Source organism: Sciurus vulgaris (assembly GCF_902686455.1).
Source record: "Sciurus vulgaris genome assembly, chromosome: 17".
In the NCBI taxonomy this organism is placed as follows: Eukaryota; Metazoa; Chordata; class Mammalia; order Rodentia; family Sciuridae; genus Sciurus; species Sciurus vulgaris.
In genome coordinates, this window is record NC_136478.1 from 54,911,772 (window position 1) to 54,935,027 (window position 23,256).

Below are 23,256 nucleotides of genomic sequence, written 5' to 3' on the forward strand. Positions count from 1 at the left end.
GCATTTTTTTTTTTAAAACAAAACTGGCTTTAATGATTAAAATGATGACTTAACAGGTTTATAAAACAATCATTAACTAGGGGAAGCTCTAGAGCCAGAAATAAGAATTTTTACATTACATGCAAAATCTAGATGCCATAAAACCCAAAGCAATAGCAAAATATCTCTAGCTTCCTATCATAAATCCAGGTCTTTTTATTTCCAATTCTTGGTAATCAAAATATGTACACTTTCACATGCTCCTGGTTGTTCAGGAATAAGCTTATTCATGTAGTATTACAAATATCTCTTACAGATGGGACAGCACAAAAGAAGAGCTATCTTCTTTCACTGTTTTAGGCCCATCTTGGTGTGAAAAAATGCACTCCCAAAGATTGCTTGGTAACACCTTTCCAATTTTAGGTTTGTTAGTTACTCACATGACCTTTACATGTGAACTTAATGGTTCACTCACTTCAATGACCAGGGAATAACCAGGCACTGTAACAGCCTTTCATTAACTCGCATGCTGAACAATTAGCTTCCTGAAACAAATGACAAAAACTTTGTATACTGGTCTCAAAATCATCTGGGCGTTGTTTGACAACTCATATATGCTAATCGCTAGGCTTTGGCATGCACAGCCAAACATAATGGAATTGAAGGACCACATGAGATGGGGGCAAAAGATTCTTTGAGTGGTTATTCTCAGTGATTTTCTAAGTCAGCTGCTCCCAGTTCCCTGGCACTTATTCAACTTTGTCTTCAGAGCACCTCCATGTTCCACACCTGGGTTCAACGTTTCTGCTGAAAGATTTGTTAAAAGGTGCTTAGATAAACTAGTGAGTCTTTGTTCATGATCATGAAAACAAAGTCATAGAAGTCAGTTGCCCATGGGCGTGTGTCCACTACTCACAGGACCTTTAGAAACCATTCGCCTGAAGCCCAGGACAACTTGCTTTATCAGAAAATCTGACCCATATTGAGCCACACTAAAACTGCACTTGGGTAGCTAGTCTCAAATTAAACTGAGCCTACTTATTTCTCTACATTTCCTGTATCCATGCAGCATGCAATTTTTGATGCCAAATAGGAGAAATATGGAAATCGAAGGCTTCATCACAAGCATCACATTTGTGGATTTCTTGGGTTTTCACCTCTCTGTGGATCTTCTGATGATTGACAAGGTTGTGCTGTTGACTGAAATTTTTGTCACACTTGTCAGTTTCTCTCCTGTGTGTGTTCTCCGGTGTGGAACCAGACTGAGTTCTGGCTAAGGGCCTTTCCACATTCCATGTGTTTATGGGGCTTATTACCTGTGTGAACACCTTGAGGTTGAATAAAATCACAAAGTTAACTGAAGCTTTTGCCACACTGGCTGCAGAGATAGGATCTATCACCAGTGTGGATTCTTTGGTGTTCTGTGAGGAATGAACTCCGACTAAAGCTTTTCCCACAAATAGTACACAGATAGGGCTTTTTGCCAATGTGGATTCTTTGATGATGTACCAGATGAGCGCTAACACTTAAAGTTTTCCCACATTCATCACATTTGTAAGATTTTTCCTTAGGGTAGACCTCCAGCTGTATAACAAGACTGCAATTTGGATCAAAATGTCCTTAGTTTCACTGTGTGGATAAGTCTTCTCTCTGGTGTGGATTCTCTGATGCTGAATAAGACCTGAGCTTCTACTAAAGACTTTTCCACACTCCTCACATTTAAGAGGTTTGTCTCCTGTGTGAAGTCTCTGATGATTTGTAAGATTGCAAAGCTGACTGAAACTTTTCCCACACTCTTTGCACTGATAAGGCTGTTCACCAGTGTGGATCCTCTGATGTTCAATAAGGAATGAGCTCTGACTGAAGCTTTTCCCACATTCTCTACAAAGAAAAGGTTTTTCACCAGTGTGAATTTTTTGGCATTGTATAAGGTATGAACTTAATCTAAAGGCTTTCCCACATTCACCACATTTATGGGGTCTTTCCCCAGTGTGAAATCTGTGATGTTCAAGGAGCAATGAATTTTGGCTAAAGCTTTTCTTACATTTGGTACAGTGATAGGATTTCTCTCTGATGCTCAATAAGGTGTGGGGTTTCTCACTTGTATGAATCCTCTGATCCTTCTCTGGCTGAAGCTCTGTTTGCATTGATTACACTGGTAGGGTCTTTCTCCTGCGTGGCTTCTCTGATGTCTAGTAAGGGTTGAGCTTACCCTAAAGGTTTTCCCACAGTAATTACATTCATAGGGCCTTTCCCCAGTGTGAATTCTTTGATGTTCAATAACAAATGAACTGCAGCTGAAACTCTTCCCACCTTCATTGCATTGAAAAGGTTTCTCGCCAGTATGGACTCTTTGATGTTGAATGAAATGGGCTTTGTGAACAAAACCCTTTCCACATTCTTCATATTTATGTCATTTTTCTTCTGAGTTTTGTTTCTTATGGATAGTATTATTGTTTCCTCTGATTATTCTGTTCTTGGGTCAAAGATTCCTGTGGTATTTCCCATAAGAAGATTCCTCTCTGTTTGTCTAACTTACCACAAGTTCAAAGGTTTCTCTACCCATGGGGTCCTGGTCAATTTCACTTGTGATTCTTGTAACTATTACACCCTGTGACTCCACTTCTTCCTCAATTTCTTTAATTTCTTGTTTTTCAGTTGATTCTTCATCCTTATCTCTGTTCAAAACATCCAGTGAGACCAGGTTCCCATAATTCTCCATCATGACATCTTTATAGAGGTTTCTCTGAACTGGGTCCAGATAATCCCACTCCTCCTTGTCCTGCTCCAATTCTCTATTTGCATTCACTTGTGACTCATTCAATTCAATTCAATTCAATTCAATTCCATCAGGTTTTTTAAGCATCTACTTTGGGTCCAGGTACCGTGCCAGGTGCAGAAGACACAGAAGAAGGTAAAAAATGGTGCCTTACCTTTGGTTCCAGAGAGGGGCATGGGGAGGCCATTCTCCTGGCCAGAGAAGAGTGATGGTCTCAAGGAAAGGCTCTGGTGAGGCCTAGCCAGCTGCTGGACATTAGGCCCAATGAAGACAAGGTTCCCTGGCTGGGTCGGCCAGGTCCTGCCTCAGTCCCTGAGTGGTCACTACCCCAGTGGCATATCAGATGTGCTCCCTGACTGTCCCCTCAACCTTGAATTCCCTCTCCTACCTGGCTGCACAGTCTTTTGGAAACTGAGTACTTTGTGTTGGCAAGAGTGACTAATCCAACCAGCAGGCCTCAATATATGATTGCTCACAGTTTGAAGATCACAGGAAGTTTTAGGTATTTTGTGTTGGTAACAGCAACTAGTCTAACTCAAGGGATGTCACCAACAGCCTTGAGTCTCAGCCACTGCCTGTGGGGGGAGGGAACAAGTAATCCTTGGAGGTGTGGGCCAGCTGAAAAGAAAAAGTCTGAAAAGTAGTATTAAGAAATAAACACAGAAGATGAGAAATACATTTTTTAAAGTGGGGACATTAATGGGTGGAAGAGACCTGCAAGGTATGATCATAACAAATGGAAAATCCCATGAATGCTTTATTTAGAATGAAATGCACCAAAGGAATTCATGGTGAGAAGGAGTTCTTCAAGGTAAAAGAAGTGAGAAGCCTAGGGGAGATTGACTTGATTGGGGACTTATCACTTGTGCGGTAATTCTTCCTCCTCCAGGCAGCTGGCTCCATGAGACTAGTTGGGACACTAGTATCTCTCTCTACCTGCTGGGAATTGTGTTTGAACCTAGGGCTGTTGGAGCCAATAACTTCCTCAGAATCACAGACTTCTCTTTGAGCAGGAAGTCTGCCAAAGCAACAGAGCAATCTCAGATGGGTGAAATTGCACCAAGAGTTCTCCAAAGGGCCTACCTCTGCTTTAGAGTTGGCTCAGACATGCCCACAGTTCACTCCTGGCTTCCAACATTTGAGGTCGATAGGGGATGGAGGGATACTTCAATCTGTTTTGGATAATGGAGAAATGCCAAGGGTCACCTTCCCACTTGTCTTTCAGTTAGGTAATTCTCCATCTGGCACAAGCACTCATACACTGGGATTCCTTTGATTCTCAAATACTGGGGGAAAACATTTTTCTGTAATCAAGTCTGATTCAAATACAAGTTGGAACACAGAGAGAGATGGCCCAAGGAAAGGATAAATTATAGTACCATTTTATAGTTAGTCTTGCATGAACAGAGTTGCTCAAACCAATTAAAGACCAAGGAAAAGAGGTGTCACTTTTTAAAAAAGTATCTTTTAAAAGGTATGGTTTTTTTAATACCCTTTGATTTATTCATTTATTTATTCATTGATTCATTGATTTATATGCAGTGCTGAGGATCAAACCCAGTGCCTCACACATGCTAGGCAAGCAGGCACTACCACTGAGCCACAATGCCAGCCAAGAGGTGTCACTTTTAAATTCGAACTGCTATAAACTTTTTTGTACTCTGGGATTTGCTTTCTCAGTATGCTCCTACCTAAATGCTATATAAAGGGGGAGACAAAGGGAAAGGGCTGACTTTGACCCAAAATTGTACTCTGGTCTGATAAAGATCTTCCACATGCTCTTTTAAAGAGTAATTATGGCTGTTCCCTCTTTTTAGAAAACCCCCTTTTTTCAGCTCAGTTTTTCTACTTGCTTTTGGTTCTGTGCACCTAAATTAATTGTTTTCTGATCAGTTTTTTTCAGAAATATTGTTTTGTCTTAACTGGAGTTTTTTTTTTTTAATAGTGATGGTGGAAGTGAATTTGACCCCCATGGAGGTCAGGTGGCCATCTGAATCCTTGATTTCAGTGTCCACCATTGCTGAAAGACTCCACTCCTAATATTCCCAATTTCCCAGGTCCTCCCTCTGTATAGTTTAAGTCATAATGTAAAAATCTGTGACAGATTTACTTTCTAAAGGGTTAAATTTGATAGACACTGTGTGATCTTTTTTTTTTGTTTCCTACCTGTGGAGATCCAGTACTTAGTAAAAAGCCACTAAACCTTTGTTTCCTGTTTTATGTACATTTCTGCATACTTATCATGTCTTCATACATGCTTGTAGCATATATTGTTACATGGTACCAGAACTGGCTTATTGATACATAAGTGCTCATAGATTAAGAAAAGTGGATCCAAATGCCTTTAGTTTATGTGAAACTTTGATCAAAATAAATTGGTAAAAGTAAAGATATCTTTGAAATTAGTAAAACACATTTTTTAGGTGGTCAGTTAATTAAGAAAGCTTTGGTTTCTGTAAAATGTTTAAAGTGCAGTGCCCATTGCTTTAAAGAATTTTTCATTGGCAGGAATAATTAGGCTTTTCTGATATCTTGGTTTTCATGGGTAATATACAATTCCTAATGAAACCTTTCTAAGTAAGTGTGTGTTAAAAGAGACCTCTAATGCTCATTAAGATAATTTCTTGTCTCTGTTAGGTTTTATTAGGAAAATCCTAAGTCTTAAAAGAAAAAAGGTTTATACTTGTTTTAAGGTCTTTTAAACAATTACTCCATAAGTGGTTAAATAAGCAACTATTATTTTTAGATTATTACAATATAGTTGACACCATAGATATATGTGACTATATATATACACACATTATATATATATATTTAATATATATTATATATATAGTTGTAGAGGGACAGAATGTTTTTATTTTATTTATTTTTATGTGGTGCTGAGGATCGAAGCCAGTGCCTCACATGTGCTAGTCAAGTGCTCTATCACCAAGCCCCAGCCCTATGCACTGCCATTTTAAAACCCGGCTTATATCTGGTTGCTTTGAGTAACTTTGTATCTGTTGCCTATTAGTGTTTTGCACTTAGGTGTACTACTCCTAAGAAAAGAAGCCGAGTTTAGACAATAAATTATCACCTACAGGAGAGATAGATATGTCTGTCTTTCTTCCAGTACCAAATGCTGACTTCCAGAAATTCAAAACCCATTGCCCCCACTGTAAGATGGGTGGAACTGCCCTTCTGGATGTTTAAAACTTAACTTGGAGACTAAAATCAAGGCAGTAAAAGGGCTCAGAAAAAACAGCCAATATTTTGGCCCTTGCCCTCTAAGGTCAGCCAGAACTTGGGTAATGATAGGACTTCACTAAGGGCCCTGTGACTCTGAGTCACCCAACCTGCCGATCAGGAGGCTCAAGAGGACCCTAGAAAACAGGAAGCCAACCTGTTGCAGTCCATTCCACAAAGAGGAGGGTCAGTGGAAAGAGAAAGATCCCTGATGCTTCCAAGGGAAGCCACACATGGTCAGCGAGACCCCCATCCATCCTGGCAGATGGTAAGACTTGTAGAGGAAAGATGAAGAAGCCAAGAGGCCTCTCACGAGTTCCCAAGAGTGATCTCTGAGGAATCTCAGCTGACTTTTAAGAGTAGATAGAAACAAGGTCAATTTTGGCCAACTTGGTCCTAAACACCTGGCAGGAGGGCGTAATCTAAAGCACAGTCATTCAAGGAAGACTTTGTAACTTTAGACATACACTTGTGTCAGTTCTCAAAAAAGTAAGCATAACTGGGAGGTTATAAAGGGCTCCTTATACAGGAATGCCTGATAATTACCATGAAAGGCTCTGCCAGAGTCACAAGTTTCTTCTAAGTCAACTAGTCAACTCAAGACCTACGAATCTTTCTTTTTCCTTTTTTTTTTTCCTGGGTACTGGGGATTGAACTCAGGGGCACTTGACCAATGAACCACACCCCCAGCCTTATTTTGTATTTAATTAGAGACAGGGTCTCACTGAGTTGCTTAGTGCCTTGCTTTTGCTGAGGCTGGCTTTGAACTTGAAATCCTCCTGCCTCAGCCTCCCAAACTGCTGGGATTACAGGCGTGTGCCACCACCCTGGCAAGACCTACAAATCTGTCTAACTTCCTACATAGATAAACCCAATCTGATTTTCACTGGTATGATAATTTAGCCCCAACAAGTGCTCCTCAAAAAGATGTAATATGACACATGAAAGCTGTAACCTACTTTTCCAAGGAATCCCTACCTGATGAAGCTGAAGGAGATCCCTCTACCAAACAGGTGACACTAATGAAAAACCTGTTTTACGAGTATCAGGTGGTAAAGAATAGATATATTTATTGCTCAAGTGGATACCTAAGACGTCATACAAACTAAATGGTGTGTATGTTTCTAACAACTCTGCTAATGTTTCTAAAGATTAAATGGCCTCCACTCATAAATTGGCGATATATTAGACCCCACCTTAAACCTTAATAAACTACTCATCTTCATGGTTTTCAGGGACTTACTAATAAATTGCTTTTGTGCTAGTTCTTTACAGAAGATGTGTTACTGTCTTGCTTATTGCTGTCTTCACATGATCTCTTCCCTATGTATGGTGCATGTGGTGATCTGCCAACCACCACCATGGCTCTCTGGATTGCCCTCATGTGTGAGATGCCAAGCTACAAATAGCCTTATAAATGGAATCCAAATCCAAGCTCCCACCTCACTGGGGGCCCTTAGGTAGGCCTCTGTAAGAAGACCCTAAGTCCTGTTTCCTGTCAATACTCCTTTTCAGTTTGAAGCAGCCAGAGTGATCATCATCCTTTCCCCCAGTTAGGAAACTGTTATAAACACTTCTTCAGAGTGGGGAATGACATGGCTCCCAAGCCACCAAGTTGTGCAGCCAGCACACTGTCTCTGCTGAGAGCAGCAACAGAGTGGAGGAGGAGTGGATCAGCACAGCAGCAGCCCAGGGTCTGGAGCATGGCCTATGGTCACATGGAGGCCATCATGCCAGCACAGGCCTAAGACCCTGCAGGCCAGTACCAAGGTGAGCCAAGGCACACTGACCAGTGAGGACACTGATGCAGGAACCTACTTCATGCAGTGTTGCAGCTCTGGAAGTCCTAAGCATGCAGGATCCACTGACTGCAATCTCCGGCTTTCTGAGGCAGCAGGAAAATGGAAGTAGAGCACCCTGAATGGGATTGCAGGGCTAATCAATAGCATTTAGCACTTTTCCAAAACCTAATTAGCATAATTTTGGGCCAATAGCATGATACTCTTCCAAACATTGATTAGTGCAAGTTTGGAACAGTAACATTAACCCAAGTGAATCCCTAGACTAACACACTCAAATGGGAAGCCCTCTTGGGTCCCCTCCTGCCCTGCTGGCTTTTGTTCCTCTTCTTCAATAAATCCTCTCTTATACTCACTCATCCTGGTCTGTGGATTTCAGTCTTTGAAATCCCAAGACAAGAATCCAAAAAGAAAAAAAATGAATGGTGAGCTGCTGGGGTCTGCTGCAACATTGGAGGGCATGGCCTGTCATTAAGAGCTGCGACACTTCTCAGCTGCAGAAGTCTGCAGCTTGTGCAGATGCCACCTGCCAGAAGAAGCAGAGCAACTCTGGTTTCACTACTACCAGTAAGGAAGGTAGTTTTAAAATGAAATTTTCCTTATAATTGGAGGTACAGAAATGAAGTAAGTAATCTTTTTTTTTTAAATTCTTTTCTTTCTTTCTTTCTTTCTTTCTTTCTTTCTTTCTTTCTTTCTTTCTTTCTCTTCCTTCCTTCCTTCCTTCCTTCCTTTCTTTTATTTTTACAGATTGCATTTTGATTCATTGTACACAAATGGGGTACATCATTTCATTTCTATGGTTGTGCATGACATAGATTTACACCACTTGTGTAATCATACATGTACATAGGGTAATGATGTCTGTCTCAGTACACCATTTTTCATACCCTCCTCCCTCTCATTTTTCTCTATGAAATCTAAAGTTCCTCCCTTCTTCTCTCACCCCCAACCCCCCTGGTGTAACTATGTTGTCCAGGTTGACCTGAATTCTTGGGCCCAAGCATTCTCCTTCCTCACCCTTCCAGGTAGCTGGGACTATAGGTATGGGCAGCCCAGTGCTTGACTTGCAAAAAGGATTTAAAATTACATACAAATTATGAAACCATTTTTGGTTTCTTGCATGATCTTCACATATTACAGTAGATTTGAGATTAAACATCAAAATATCAATACTGGTTATATATATATAAGTTTTGCATGTAGTATTGTGTGCTCCCAAGCTAAACAAGAGTAAAATGAATGGAGTTTGCCACTCTGAACAGGACAAGCATAATTATTCTTAATCTGATAAAAATTGAAGAACTAACATGTTTCTCCATAATGTTAATCTAATAGTCTGAAAAGAAAACTTCCATATCACTGGTTGTAGAGGGGTGGATAAAACCTTGTTTTATGTGCTACATTGGAAAAACCATTATTGCATCATATAATAGTTCACTGAGTCAATTTAACATTGAGGTAAGTGTACAGACAAAAGTACAATACATATTCATTCCAATTTTTTTGGATTGGAGAAGAAGAGGTAAAAAGTAAAAAACAGGGCTGGGGAGATAGCTCAGCTGGTAGAGTGCTTGTCTAGCAAGCACAAGGCCCTGAGTTCAATCCCCAGTACCGGAAAAAAAAAAAAAAAGTCAAAAACAACATGAAAATGAAAACAGCAAGGAAGGATTAGGATGAGCACAAAATGTATCAACAGAGATACAGTGAGTTATCATACTCAGAAACTGGTTAAATATCTTTATTAGAAAAATCCCAATTGAGCCTGGCATGATGGGTCATGTCTGTAATCCCAGTGACTCAGGAGGCTGAAGCACGAGGACCACAAGTTTAAGGCCAGCCTCAACAATTTCGCAAGACCCTCTCTCAAAATAAAAAGAAAGGGCTGGGGATATGGTTCAGTGGTTAATCACCCCTGGGATCAATCTGTGGTACACAAAACAAAACAAAACAACAAAAACCCAAACTCAATTGGATATGCACATTTGTATCAAATGAAGGATTAAAGCTTTTATGATAATGGAAATCATGTCATTCCACAGAATTTAAGAGCAACATTTTTGACAGGTAGAATTCAAGAGTATAACAAAATAGATATTTCTGGGACAGTTTCATAATGTTCCTCAGGTTGTCCTTGAAATCCTGGGCTCAAGCAATCCTCCTGTCCCAGCCTCCAAGTAGCTGGGACTACAGGTGTGCAGCATTGTGCCTGACTCTAACAAAATATTTCATGTTTACTAAACATACAATATAGGTTGTAACATTTAAGAAATATTACATGAGAAATAATATGACATTCATGCAAAAAATGCTCTGTATCTTGACATGAGTGGTAGTTTTACTGATGTTAACAATGTACATATACTTTAAAACACTATACCTTTAAAATTAGTGCATGTACTTAAAAGTTATTGAGTAATTTTTCAATTAAAGAGAAAACATCTAGCATAAGAAAGAAATTTACCACAGTGTTGTCATTCTGTAAAATAATCTCAGTAGCCCCAGTCATATAATTGAAAAGATAATTCCAAATATTAAATGTAAATATTTTTTGGTGATTTTTCATTTTTTTGTATAAGTTGAAAAAAAAGAATTTTGAAAGTGTACATTTTGATGACACAATATATTTGTACAGATGTAAGATAGAAAAAAATTCTTAGCCAGCTATGGTGGTGCACACCTATAATCCCAGCAGCTCAGGAGCCTGAGGCAGGAGGATCAAAGCCAGAAATATAGCAAGATCCTGTATCAAAGTCAAACAAACAAACAAAACAAAAGACAAGACAAAACAAAACAAAACAAAACAAAAAAGTAATGGATTGGGGATGTGGCTCAGTGCTTAAGTGCCCATGGGTTAAATACCTAATACAAGGAAAAAAAAAAAAAAAGAAAAAAAATTATAATTCCAAAAAATTTTACTGTAATTAATGGCACATGCCTGCAATCCCAGCATTTTGGGAGGCTGAGGCAGGAGAATCGTGAGTTTAAAACCAGCCTCAGCAACTTAGCAAGGACCTAAGTAACTCAGTGAGACCCTGTCTCTAAATAAAATTCCAAAAAAGGGCTGGGGATGTTACTCACTAGTTAAGTGCCCCTGAATTCACTCCCTAGTACAAAAAAGTTTATATTTTTTATAAAAAATAATTTAATTATAAAATTTTTATAATTTTTAAGAGAAATTTATAATCCAAGATATAACATGAATTAAATATTTTTACAGCAGATAAATCGGTGGAGGGAAGCCTTGTCACTGCCTGACAGAATGTCTTTCCCAGCCCACCCCTGTTCTTCTCTGACAGCATCCATGCAGGTGCTGTGGTTTGAATGTGATTTGCCTTCCAAGGGCTCAGGGGTTGAAAACTTGGTCCTCAGTGTAAGACTGTTAAGAGGTGGTGGAACCTTTAGGAGGTGGGGTGTGGAGAGCAGTGCCTGAGATTGGGGGTCTCTGATGACCTCATGGCTGTGGTGTATCTGCTACTTGGGAATGTTCAACACAGGGCACAGGATGCTCAGCTGCTGTGTTAACACTCTGCCCAAAGAGGCTCTGCCCAAGAACCTTATCAGCTTCGACCTTGATCTCAGGCACACAGCTCCCAGGGATAGAAGAATTCTCAAGCTAGACAACCACAACATTTCACCAGCTCTGCTTTTCCTGAGCTTGCCTTCTTAACAGTAACTTTAAACTATGGACCCCCTTGAGCTCTACAAAAAGCTCCTAACATTGCACACTGCAACTATGTAAAAGCTGTATAGATGTTTCTAGTTTCTGTAACTTTCCTGAGTACAAAGAATAATGGTTGCATAGTCTTTAACCTGATAATGAGACATATATAAATAAAGATTGCTGTCGTGAGTCTTTACATCTGCTTCTCCACCAGAGAGCAGCACTCCACTTGATCCCAGCTATTTATTTTTACAGTCTCTGTGAGTCTTTCTTTTCTAATCTCCCATCATCCCTCACTGGCACTGTGAGTTTGGCAGTGTAGGACATGGCAATGGGGCCTAGTGGGAGGTCCCTGGATTATTGGGGTGTGCCTTTGGAAGGGGTGGATGTAGTTCTCGTGGGAACCCAGCTGTGCTTTGGTTTCCTGTCTAGGCTGTGGTCTCTCCTGTCACATGCCCTCCTGTCATTGTGATGCACCATGAGGCTTACACTAGAGGCAAGCAGAGGCTGGTGCCATGACCTCAAGCCTCCAGAACTGTGAGCCACATGAGCCTCTTTTCTTTATACATTAAAAGCCTCAGGGATGTTGCTATAGTAACAGAAATATGGATGAAGACAAGGGGATTTGGAGTAACTTCTTGCCGGCAGGTGAGTTGAAAGGTTTTCCACTGACCTTTGCTGAAGTTTGGCTGGAGTAAAGACATTATTGTCCAAAAATTGCATGTCTTGTTAGACTTCCCTTGTCCTGGTCCTTTGGCTAGAGGGAGAACTTTTGGACACGCCTTGTTGGTGTTCTTCCATTACTCTTTCTGGGTTGTTGATGTCTTCAGTTCTGAGTCTTGGACCTATGATGTAAAACAAAGTCCAGTTACTCACCAACACTTTGTCCTTTGGACCTGAGGACCCGAGGACTGCAGTCTGCCTTTTTCACTCCACCATTCACAGTCTCATCTTTGTGTTATAGTAGTCAGGGCTTTTAGATTTACCTAGCGGGAAGATCAGGAAAAATGGTCTACTCCATTGAAGCATAACTTTCCCTACTATGTTTTATTAGTAATGAAATAATTAAAAGGAGAAATCCTCAACAATGTAGTATCTTTAAAATTTTAAATAAATACATAAAATTACACACACACACACACACACACACACACACATATATATATATTACTGTGTGATGTTTAAATACATGAATGATTGTATAATGTTCAAATGTAGGTAATCATGTTATCTCTTTTTCCTGAATTGTTTGAACTAAGCTCACCCATTTTGCACTAGGCTGTGCAAATTATGTAGAAGGCCCTGTACTCTGCCTACCTTCTCCAAATGGTCCCTAGAACATAAACCCCCCTAACCTTGAAAAGGAGAACTTTCCCTGGACTCAAGAGCTCAAGATTCCCACTACATTAGAGTGAGAATCCTGGAAAGTTGTGCTCAGGTTGGAACCCCAGTTTCCCAGGATGGGTGTCAGAAGGGCTAGACTCTGCCCATCCCAGCCTTCTGGATCCCCCAATCCTTTACCAGGCTGCAGCATGCTATGCCATTGGCTTGTTAGGGAGAAATTTGCTCTTCCCCCGAATTATCAGATGAGTTGAGGCTTCCCTGAGGATTGTGTGGTTGACTTGACAGGTGTTAGATGGTCTCTGCTATGGTTTGGGTACAATTTGTCCCCCCAAAATTTCATGGACTGGAGGCTTGGTCTCCAGTGTAAAAGTACTGAGGATGGTAGAACCTTTAAGAGGTGTAGTCTACCTGGAGGTGATTAGGCCATGGGGAAAACATCCTGGGAAGGGATCAATGACTGTCTTGCAGGAGCAGCTCAGGTATTATGGGACTGGGTTGGCTACCTGAACCAAGTTCAGCTCTGTTGTCTTGCTCTCTTGCTTCCTCTCTCACCATGTTACCTCTCTCTTCTGCACACACCACTAACCACTATAGTATATGGTCCATCTGTGATGTCATCCACCATGGTGAGCCAGAAGACCTCACCTAAGGCTGAGCAGATAGGGCTGCCTGATCTTGAACTTTGGGCCTCCAAAACTGTTAGCTAAAATACTCTTTTCTTTATAATGTACTCTGTCTCAGGCATTTTGTTGTATCAGCACAAAATAGACTAAGACAGGCTGCAAAGACCAGCATATGGGAAATCTCCAGGAACTTCTCCTTTTAAGGTAGATATGGGATTGATTTTCTGGGGGACCCTGAATTGAAGATGTAGATAATTCACTAATTAAACCCCTCTCTCCAAGAAAAAAATTTCCTGTATGAACCCAATATCTGATTTGGTACTTTTTTTTTTTTTTTTTGATTTGGTACTTTTATACAGCAACAGCAAGGTGGAAATTCCCAAAAACAAAATAAAAGAATAATTAAGTTTCAATAAATTAAGTTTTGTTACTAGAATTTTGTGGCTTAATAAAGCATCTATAATGAAGTCAATACCATTTCAAAAACACATGCTTTCTGTTTTCATCTCATAGGAAATTTAAGGGTGTAAGAAGTGATATAGGGGTGGGCCAGTGTTGCATGCCTTGTAATCCTAGCTGGTCAGGAGGCTGAGGCAGGAGGATTGTGAGTTCAAAGCCAGCCTCAGGAAAAGTGAGACCCTGCCTCTAAATAAAAAGCAAAACTAGGGCTGGAGACGTGGTTCAGTGTTTGAGTGCCCCTGAGTTCAATCCCCAGGACCTGGTTCTGCTAAAAAGAAGTGATATAGTTGTCTTGTTCTGTTTTCTGTTGCTATAATAAAATGCCCTAGATTGAATAATTTATAAGGAAAGAAGTTTATTCTCTTAAGACCCTGGGTTCAATCCCCAGCACTGTGCCCCCCCAAAAATAAATTAGCATTCTACCACATGAACTTGGAGGACTCACTCAAACCATAGCAATAATTAAAAACCTCAGCATGGCTGATTACTAGATACCAGATTCTGCTCCTCAGGCTTGTCTAGATGAAGTCAGATCTGACCAAGGGCTGGTTGGGTGGTGTTCCTGCATAAAGAGAAAGGGAGACAGCAGAGAGACAGGGGTGAGAGGAAGGGACAAGAGACAGAGGGAATTGGGGGAGTCACATGCTTATTTAGGGATGGGAGATGGAGTCTCAACAGGGGCTGCAACCAAGCTCTGTCCCCTGCTGCCCCTCCCCCAGCCTGGGCTGGATCACAGGCTTACCTGGGCACAAATCCTGGAGATGGGGGAGGACCTGCAGTCGGGCTTCATGCCTGGGACCTTGAATGTCACCACTGCCTGATTCTGAGAGCCCTGCGACTCCAGGCAGCAGTGCTGGAAGCAGGGATAGAAGATGCAGTTGGGGACACACAGCTGGGTTGCATTCAGGGGCAGGATGGTGTCATTGTCACAGCACTGCTCCAAGGGGTTGTAGGTCTGGTCCCCACACCTGGGTGCTGGCTGGCACAGCCATGGGCCAGTAACTGGAAGAGTCAGAGCTGGGTGGGCTCCAAGGGCCAGTGTAGGACCCCCCACCAGTGGCACCTCCTCACCCCCTGTCCTCACCTGTGAATCCCTCTGAGTCTGACCTCAGGAGTCCAACAATGAAGACAGAAACTGAGAATAGAGGGAAACAAAAGTGAGGCTGGGAGTGTAGCCAGGTCCTGCTCAAGGGTCCCAGGGTGATGTCACTGAGCTGCTTCTTGGGTTGCTGGTAATGGCTGAGTGGATTTTAGGTCCTGGGCTCTGTGCTGGCAAGTGAGGAAATGCAGGGAGGGGTCTGGGAAGAGTGAAGCCTCTGAAATTTATAGGTGAGCAGAATGGGTGCAGGGAAGTCAGGGAAGACAGTGGGGGTGATCCCCAGGTGGGAAACTGAGAACTGAATACAGAAGAGAGAACTGAGTTTGAGGTTCAGAGGGACAAAGGGGTGTGAGAACACTCAGGCTTAACTTGGAGTCTCCTTACCAAAGATTCTGAGCAGCATGGTTCTGGTTAGGCTGTGGAGCAGAGGGAGGCAGAGCAGCAGCACAACCATCTGGGACCTTAATCTGTGGCTTATAAAGTGTATGGAAACACTTAGGGAGGAATCTGAAGTGGGGCTCCTCCCATTTCATATTATTGCAGATGCAGTGCTGTTCCTGGGAAGGGTTGGGCACAAAGGATCTGCATGTAGGAAACACTCACAGATGAAAGCACATACCAGTTTTCAAACTGATTACCACATCCTACCCTGGAAAGTGTCCCTTTTTTCATTGCCGCTGAGGGGAACCTGAGTTTTGTGTGCAAACCCCCATCAACTACTGGCTTTTTCTAGGCTTCCCATCCTCCTCACCCTGGAAGTTTCAAGGCATCTCAGTCCTTCATATAAGTCTACCTCCCCACCGGAAATGTGAAGAATTCTTCGGTTATTAGGGAGGAATTATGGAGTTTCAGCATGGGCTAGAGGAAGAACAGAGTCTCAGGAGAACAAAAGAGGAATAGAGTCATAGGACAGAGCTCTGGGGTTCCCTGAGCAGAGGGAAGGGCAGTGCCTTTATTTGTAAAATTCCTTGTCCTAGAAATGCCCCATCCATGTTTCATACCATTATTTTATTGTCACCACCACTATTATACATGTGATGAGTATTATGTGTGTGAGGAGCTGAGCTGTCACCTGGAGTGTTCTGACAGTGTGCCCCTCCCCACCCTGATTTCCAGGGGCTTCCTCTGAGTCACAGTGAAAAGGCTGGGAAGGTGGAGGAGGGGTCAGGCAGAAGCTTTAGAGTCACAGAAGGGCTTTGTAACATCAGGGAGACCCCTGTTCCTCCTCCTCCTCTCTAAACCAGATGTGCAGTACTTGAGTTATCTGCCATGCATACAGCCTCGCCCTCGTCTCCTCTTGCATATGTGTCTGTGTGGGTCAGGTTCTTGCCATGCCGTCTCCTGGGCCCTGCACACCAACAGGAGTGCTGCTTGTGAAGACCACCTCATCCCACTGCCACACACTCGTTTATACAAAACTGCTCAGTAAAATAAGATCATTTCCATCTTAGCTAATTAACTTGATGCTACGTTCATGACTTGAGCAGCAACCCAGAAATTCATGACCCCATGAAAGAGAAATACCGGGTGAACAAAACTGTGGAGGAAACTACTAAGGTGATCAGTAGAAGAATTAATCTCTATAACTGAAACATCTGAAAATCTCATGAAACCTACTGTCAAGCAAGAATCAGGGCTGATAGATTCTTCCAGAAAAAAAAAACAAAAAACAAAAAACAAAAAACAAAAAAAAAAAAAACAAAGAACAACAAAAGCAAGCCTTTTTTTTTTTTTTTGAATCAGACAGTTCTATTACTTGCATAGACAAAGCAAGGTGAGCCACAGATGCCAGCTCTCTATGTCCCTTGCCCAAGATGACAATCAATCAATGGGGACAAAAATCAATGAGAAACAAGAAAATCAGAGACTGTGGCCAGGCCAAGAACACCTGCTGCAGCTGCACAACTTCACAGCCTGCCGCTTTCTCCTCAGGGGCTGAGCTGGAAAGCCCCAGACCTCATCATACCCGCTGGTGGGTGGCCAGCAGAGGTCTCTTGTGGCAGCCTCTTTAGAAGAGATGAAGACAATGACCATGCAGCAGCTCTCCTGACACCATGGCTCAGGTGGAGACATGCAGGACCACCAGGGAACAAGGGGAGTCATTGTCCTAAACCCACAGAAAAGCTCCTGGAACTGATCACTGAAATGAGGGTGGAAGAAAGATGCAAGGTCAGTCCCCAAACTCAGAAATTCTCTACCCTAGCTTGGACAGCTGGAAACTGACATTTGAAAAACTCTGCCAGGTACAACCCCCATGAAATACTCAGGTAGGAGTCTGATAAAACACGTAGAGGACATGTGGGTGGAGGAGCGCCTATGACTGATGCCAGAAATCAAACGTGAACTGAAAGGAGGTTTCTTTCTTCCTTTTTTTTTTTTTTAAACCCATTATGTTATGATTTTGAAGACTCAGGGGAAATAGAAATAAGAATGAACAGAGGTGGCCCATGCCAGGGGGCAAAATAATCTGTAAGTGTACCTCACACTTTATATAAAATTCATATCAGGATAGATCCAAATATAAAATGCAACCTGGAAGTGTTGGCACACACCAGTAATCTCAGCTATTTAGGAGGCTGAGGCAGGAGGATCACAAGTTCTAAGACAGCCTCAGCAACTTTGCCAGACCCTGTCTCAAAATAAAAATGAAGGCTGGGGATGTAGCTCAGTTGTAGAGTATTTGCCTCCTATACATGAGATCCCAGGTTCAAAAGAAAAAAAAAAAAAAAAAAAAAAAAAAAAAAAAAAAAAAAAAAAAAAAAAAAAAAAGAAGAGGACAGAACACTTTCAAACTTAAAAATAAATAAATAAATAAAGCAAGCAGATATTGCTAAAAAGAATTCTGCCAAAACTCATTTTTTTGGGGCTGGCATCATATTTGTCCATCTCATATTTAACATAGGATTTCTGTGCTGAGCATGCATGTATGTGGAAGTACACATCTAGTGTTTACAAGTATCTGAAAAGTTCTCAAAAGTAAACAGAAAACAAACAACTCAGTACAACTAAGAGCAGCATCTAACCAAACAGGAGATAAAGGTAGCAATAAATACTTGAAAAGTGTTCAACATCTTGAGTCCTTAGAGGACTAAAAATAAGACCACGAGGAACTACCACCTCACACCAAGTATAAAGAGAACATTTTTTACAATAGTGGTGGAAATGAGAAATGGAACCAGCACTCTGGGAAAGAGTTTGGCAGTTTCTTATAATGAAACCTTCACTCATCACATGACCCATCTCTCACAGTCCTGGACATTCATCGCAGTGAAACAAAAACTTGTTCCCACAAAAAAGCACAAGAATGTTCATGGGAGTTTTAGTGGTAATAATGCCAAATGGAACACAACACAAATATCTATTAACAGGTGAATTTGTAAGCTCAGTGGCCAAATAAAATCAGACAGAAAGTGGCCGAAACAAGCTTTATTGGAATTTGGCTCTCAGGCAAAATTCCCAGCTCCTGGGGTACAGGTCAGGGTAGGGAGCTAGAGAAAATTGCATGTGTCCCCAGCTGCCCAGGATCTTTATAGGTTGGAATGGGTGGGGGGTCCTGCTGAGTGACAGGTGGAGGTAAGGGTCAATGGAGTTTTCCTGCCTGTTTGATTGGTTGTGGTTTTGGCTCACTGCCCTCTGCCTCAGTGGCTCTGCTCTCGCTCAAATAGTCGCTCAAATTCTGACTTAACATCCTGACCTTTTTGGTGCTATAGGGCGCCTGAGTCCATCCGGCTACTTCCTGCATGTTAGAGGGTGTTGTGGGGAAAGAAAGGTTCGAGTTCTAGGACAGTGGGGAGGGGGCTATAAGAGTGTAGGAGCATCTGGTTGTATATCACCCTGGCAACCTCACTCATGTGGTTCCAGGCAAACCTCAGAAGACAGGGAGCAAGCATTAGCAGAAATCCTATCAGAAATAGGGGAGTAAGGGTAGTGGTCAGCCAGGTGACAAGAGTGGAGTTCAGCCATCCTGGCCAGGGGTCATTTGATTCTTCTTGCCTCAGTCTTTCATTTAGACCTCTGAGAGTTTCGATGTTGCTTTTCCATTAGATTGGTTTCATTGGTGCAGCAACAACATTCTTCTCTTAGGAAGAGGCATGTTCTCCCTTTGTCAGATCCAGTGCTTGACGGCTCTGCAAGGAAACTTGAGCAATAAATGTTATTCATCTTTGTAGGGATGCCAGGGGGGCAGCAGATGCCTCTACTGCCTTCTGGAGTTTCTGTTCCAGCTTTTGGGTGGCAGTGACTGCATGACCAAGTCCTCTTGTTGGTATAACCTGTGTTTAGTAGAGATCTCTATAGTTCTGTGACCTAGGGCTAGATAATCATACTAGCAAGCATAGATTAAGCCTACCTGCATAGTTTAGGAGGATCTGTAGGCCTGAAACTGACCAAAAACTCCTGATTCTGACAGTTCCTCTTGATAATTTGCAGGTACATCTGCCTAAAAAATCTCTCTTGTAGCTTCCAGTCTTTATTTATCCTAGGGGGGCTAACACAAGTGTACATCTTAGGTTGCATTTAACTATTGTTTCTTTTAAATGCTCAAGAATGTCTATATTTCAGTTTTAACTGTTTTTCTAGGTGTTTAAGACCAAGCTGGTTAAATTGACCTGTTCCTGCCTGTAAAGAGTCAGCTGAATTCCCACAAGGGTCACTCATAGGGAACTTAAGAACAGCTTCTTAGCTCCATTAGTGTTGTCCATCAGGCAGGGTTTCCTTGGTGAGGTGGCTTCCCTTGGAAGCATCAGGGATGTCTCCTTTTTCCAATGGCCCTCCTCTGCAGCAGGTGCACTGATTGGCTTTTCATCCTCCAGTGGTCTCATCAATATCCCCAATTGGGAGGTCGTGTGGTGCAGAGTTGCAAAGCTCCTTAGAGAAGTTCTCTTGTTCTCTGGATTAAGGCTAACTCTCAGGGCAAGAGCCAAATACTGGTTTTCTTTGGCCTCTGTATTTAATCTCAATTTCTAAGTTTGATCTTAACCATCCAGCAAGTTAGTCTCACCAGTCATAAAGTAAGCGTACTGGGCTTTAATTTCAATGTCTATGACTTTACAGTTATTCACCCCCTTTTTATCTAGTTGGGGGTCTACATTATCTGTCCTTTAGGTGATGGCTTCCTATTTCAAGTCAATTTATGGTTTTTGCTCTTGAAGCAGTACTTCTGCAAAAATTAATCAGGCAACAATTATAGAGTTTACAAGGAAAATACAAAATGGAATCACCAACAGTAAAACATTCAATTTGTGCAACAGCTATCTTGAATTTTGGCTGAGTTATTCATCATAGCCCCTGTTTGAGATCACAGTAATCTTTACAACAAACATCAAACTTTTGAACACAACTTTAAATAAGTTAAAGTCTGGCTTACTTTGGACCCATTCTTACATGCAGCAGGGTTTGAGGCAGAGCCTTATCTTAGGTAAGGTGGGGCTCTTCACAAAACTTAGGTAAAATGTTATAATTCTGAAACTGATTTTTGCCTCTTTTGCCATGACCAGCATTACCAAATTCTCAATATCAGTGAGGGGCAAAGAAGGATTAGAAAATAAAGTTTTATAAACACAGATTTTGAGGATTAAGCTGGGATCAGATGGAGCTCTGTTCTCTGATGGAAACATATATCTAAAGAGTTACATCAGCAATCTTTATTTATATATGTCTTATTATCAGTATAAAGACTATGTAAGCATTATTCTTCACTTTCATGAAAGTTACAGAGACTAGGACATCTAAATAACTTTTTCACAGCTGCAAAGTGCATTATTAGGAGCTCTGTGTAGCTCTCAAGAAAGTTCACTGTCCAAATTACTGTAAGGTGGGCAGGAACCAGAGAAGGGAGCTGAGGAAACACTATGGTTATCTAGCAAAATAATTCCTTCCTGCCAAACAGCTGTGTGCCTGAAATCAATGTCAGAGCTGCACAGAGCCTCCCCAGGGAGGGTACTGCCATGGCAGTTAGGCATCTTGTGCCCCTGCACAGGAACACTCCCAGGCACCAGGCATATCACAGCCATGGGATCATCAGAGACCCCAATCTCAGTCACTCTTGTTCCATTTTCCACTATTGCCATTCACACTCTTAAATGTCATTTTGAGAAGTTTATAAAGAATAAAACAGACACAATGTCAAGAGCAAATTAGTGTTTTTAAAGGAATCCTTGGATCTGCTGTTGCACCAGGAAGGTGGAACGCCCAGTTTTGTTTTAGGTCTCACATTGTTTTAGATGAAGAATTCAACTGGATTTGGTTTATCCAATTTGGCAGTATCTTTTAATAGGTAACAGAGACATAGTATCTCTTATTTAAAAGAAATGAGTGTAACTGGTATTGCTTCAAGAGTTGAAACCTGGCTATTAGCTACATGGCATGTTAAAGTACCTCTAATGTGGCTGGAAGCTTGTATTAACTGGATCCAAGAAGAAAATAATAATGTTACTATGAGTCAGGCACAGATAAACAAACAAGTGTTCGAGCAATGGCTACTTACTGATCTGAGAGATTTGGAATACCCTCTTTTACCTGATGGCATTTTAGAACTTCCAAAAGGAGAATTGAATGGATTTTATGCTCTACAGATTAATTCCTTGGTTGATGTAAGTCAGCCTGCATATTCCCAGATACAGAAGTTGAGAGGAAAGAATACAATGAATGATCTAGTTACAGCTGAAACACAAGTTACCCCCAAACCTTGGGAAGCAAAGTCTTCACGGATGTTGATGCTGCAGCTAACCGATGGAATTGTACAACTACAGGGAATGCAATACCAGTGTGTACCTGCTCTTCATAGTGATCTTCCTCCAGGTACAAAAATTTTGATTTATGGAAACATTTCTTTCCATCTTGGTGTCCTCTTATTGAAACCAGAAAATGAAAAGGTGTTAGGAGGTGAAGTAGATGCTCTTTTAGAAGAATATACGCAAGAAAAAGTACTTGTAAGATTAATTGGGGAACCGGATCCCATTGTTTCAGTCATATCAAATAATTCAAACCAGAGCATTCCCAGAGTTACAGATGTTCTAGATCCTGCATTAGGACCTTCTGATGAGGAACTTTTGGCAAGTCTTGATGAAAATGATGAACTTGCAACAAATAATGACACCTCCTTTGAAAGATGTTTCAACACAGGTAGTTCCTCAAATACTATTCCCACAAGACAATCAGATATTGAGCCAGGATTTGTTTCTCCAAGACCAGAGGAGAAACCACCAGACCAATCTGTGCATGTCACTGATGGGGAATTAGATGACTTTTCATTGGAGGAGGCCTTGCTTTTAGAAGAAACTGTCCAGAAAGAACAAATGGAAGCTAGAGAATTGCAGACATTGACTTTGAACAGAAACAAAGATAAAAGCATAGAGAGATTTTCACATAAACCTAATACTCTGAATGATTTTTCTTTGATTTACAAACAAGAAAATAGTAAATGGAATGGAGAACATTTATCTGAACAAAGGACTCATGAAGATAGGTGTTTTGGTTGTCCATCTGCTAGAGACCAAAACAATAGTGTTTTTTCAGATCATTGTAATGTGCCCTTAGCCCATGATTTTACAAGTAAAGATAAAAATTCAGAGACAGATTATAGAATAAAACAAATCATCAACAGTTCAGATAAATATTCCTTAAATGACAAAATATTAAATAGAGAGCTGGTTAATGATGTATCCAAAAAAAACCTCACAAACTTCTAGTGAAAATGGTTTCCATTTACAGTCTTGTTCTTTAAGATCATCAGAGACTAGCTCTGATCTTTCTGCTGGCATGGATTTGTATTCGCCACCGTTTATCTATTTGTCTGTTCCAATGGCTAACAAACCAAAGGAAGTTACTACAGTGAAAATCAGAGCATTTATTGTAACTTTAACTGAAAATCTCTCAAGTTCTGGTGGCATTTGGAATATTACTGCAAAGGTTTCTGATGGTACTGCATACCTAGATGTAGAGTTTGTAGATGAAATACTTACTAGTTTGATAGGATTTTCAGGACCAGAAATGAAACAGTTAAAAAAGGATCCTCTTAAATACCAAAAGTTCCAAGAAGGTTTGCAGAAATGTCAAAGAGATCTAATAGATTTGTGCTGTCTGATGACTATTTCATTTAATCCTTCCTTGTGTAGAGCAGTGGTACTTGCATTACAAGATGTTAATATGGAACACCTTGAGAACCTAAAGAAGAGGTTGAATAAATAATTTACCAAAATATATATAAAAAAAAGGAATCCTTGTCATTTTAACATATAGATTAAACTTTGGTTTATATCAGTACATTAGTATTTATAATTCTGCTT

General features: G+C 41.1%; 3 protein-coding genes and 2 long non-coding RNA genes across 5 annotated transcripts in view; 3 read left to right on the forward strand and 2 right to left on the reverse strand.

Annotated features, from left to right (window-relative positions):
• The window catches only part of LOC306647892, a 33,792-nt gene extending 22,167 nt beyond the window's left edge, over positions 1–11,625 (forward strand). Inside the window, exon 2 of the long non-coding RNA XR_013760209.1 lies at positions 11,280–11,625. This is a non-coding gene — a long non-coding RNA (uncharacterized lncRNA). The remainder of the gene's footprint in view (positions 1–11,279) is intronic.
• LOC306647891 lies at positions 9,089–9,639 on the forward strand. The gene is made up of 2 exons (XR_013760208.1): positions 9,089–9,314; positions 9,417–9,639. It is a non-coding gene; the product is annotated as an uncharacterized lncRNA (long non-coding RNA).
• On the reverse strand, positions 11,299–15,447 carry LOC306647878 (insulin growth factor-like family member 4). Its single transcript, XM_079117457.1, has 5 exons — positions 15,356–15,447; positions 14,957–15,007; positions 14,615–14,874; positions 14,368–14,434; positions 11,299–12,291 (listed from the first exon to the last, which is right to left on the reverse strand). Exons 1-4 carry the CDS (start codon positions 15,423–15,425, stop codon positions 14,381–14,383), a joined length of 435 nt encoding a protein of 144 aa, XP_078973583.1. The 5' UTR covers positions 15,426–15,447; the 3' UTR covers positions 11,299–12,291; positions 14,368–14,380.
• LOC306647876 (insulin growth factor-like family member 4) overlaps positions 12,340–23,256 on the reverse strand; it is a 467,977-nt gene continuing 457,060 nt past the window's right edge. Inside the window, exon 5 of the mRNA XM_079117456.1 lies at positions 12,340–12,432. Coding sequence (XP_078973582.1) covers positions 12,386–12,432 — 47 coding nt within the window. The 3' untranslated portion in view covers positions 12,340–12,385. The remainder of the gene's footprint in view (positions 12,433–23,256) is intronic.
• LOC306647863 (recQ-mediated genome instability protein 1-like) lies at positions 21,135–23,158 on the forward strand (the record flags this gene model as incomplete). The annotated part of the gene is given in 2 exon segments (XM_079117423.1): positions 21,135–22,635; positions 22,637–23,158. Coding segments are annotated over 2 exon segments (1,878 nt in total). The 5' UTR covers positions 21,135–21,279.

Bases quoted from the DNA above. Each gene is read 5' to 3' on its own strand.
- LOC306647878 (XM_079117457.1), bottom strand. From the start codon at position 15,425: ATGGTTGTGCTGCTGCTCTGCCTCCCTCTGCTCCACAGCCTAACCAGA. The intron at 14,875-14,956 runs GTGAGGACAGGG...TGACTCTTCCAG, and splicing joins AGACTCAGAGGGATTCACAG to TTACTGGCCCATGGCTGTGC. The intron at 14,435-14,614 runs GTAAGCCTGTGA...CTCTTTATGCAG, and splicing joins TCTCCAGGATTTGTGCCCAG to GAACACCACCCAACCAGCCC.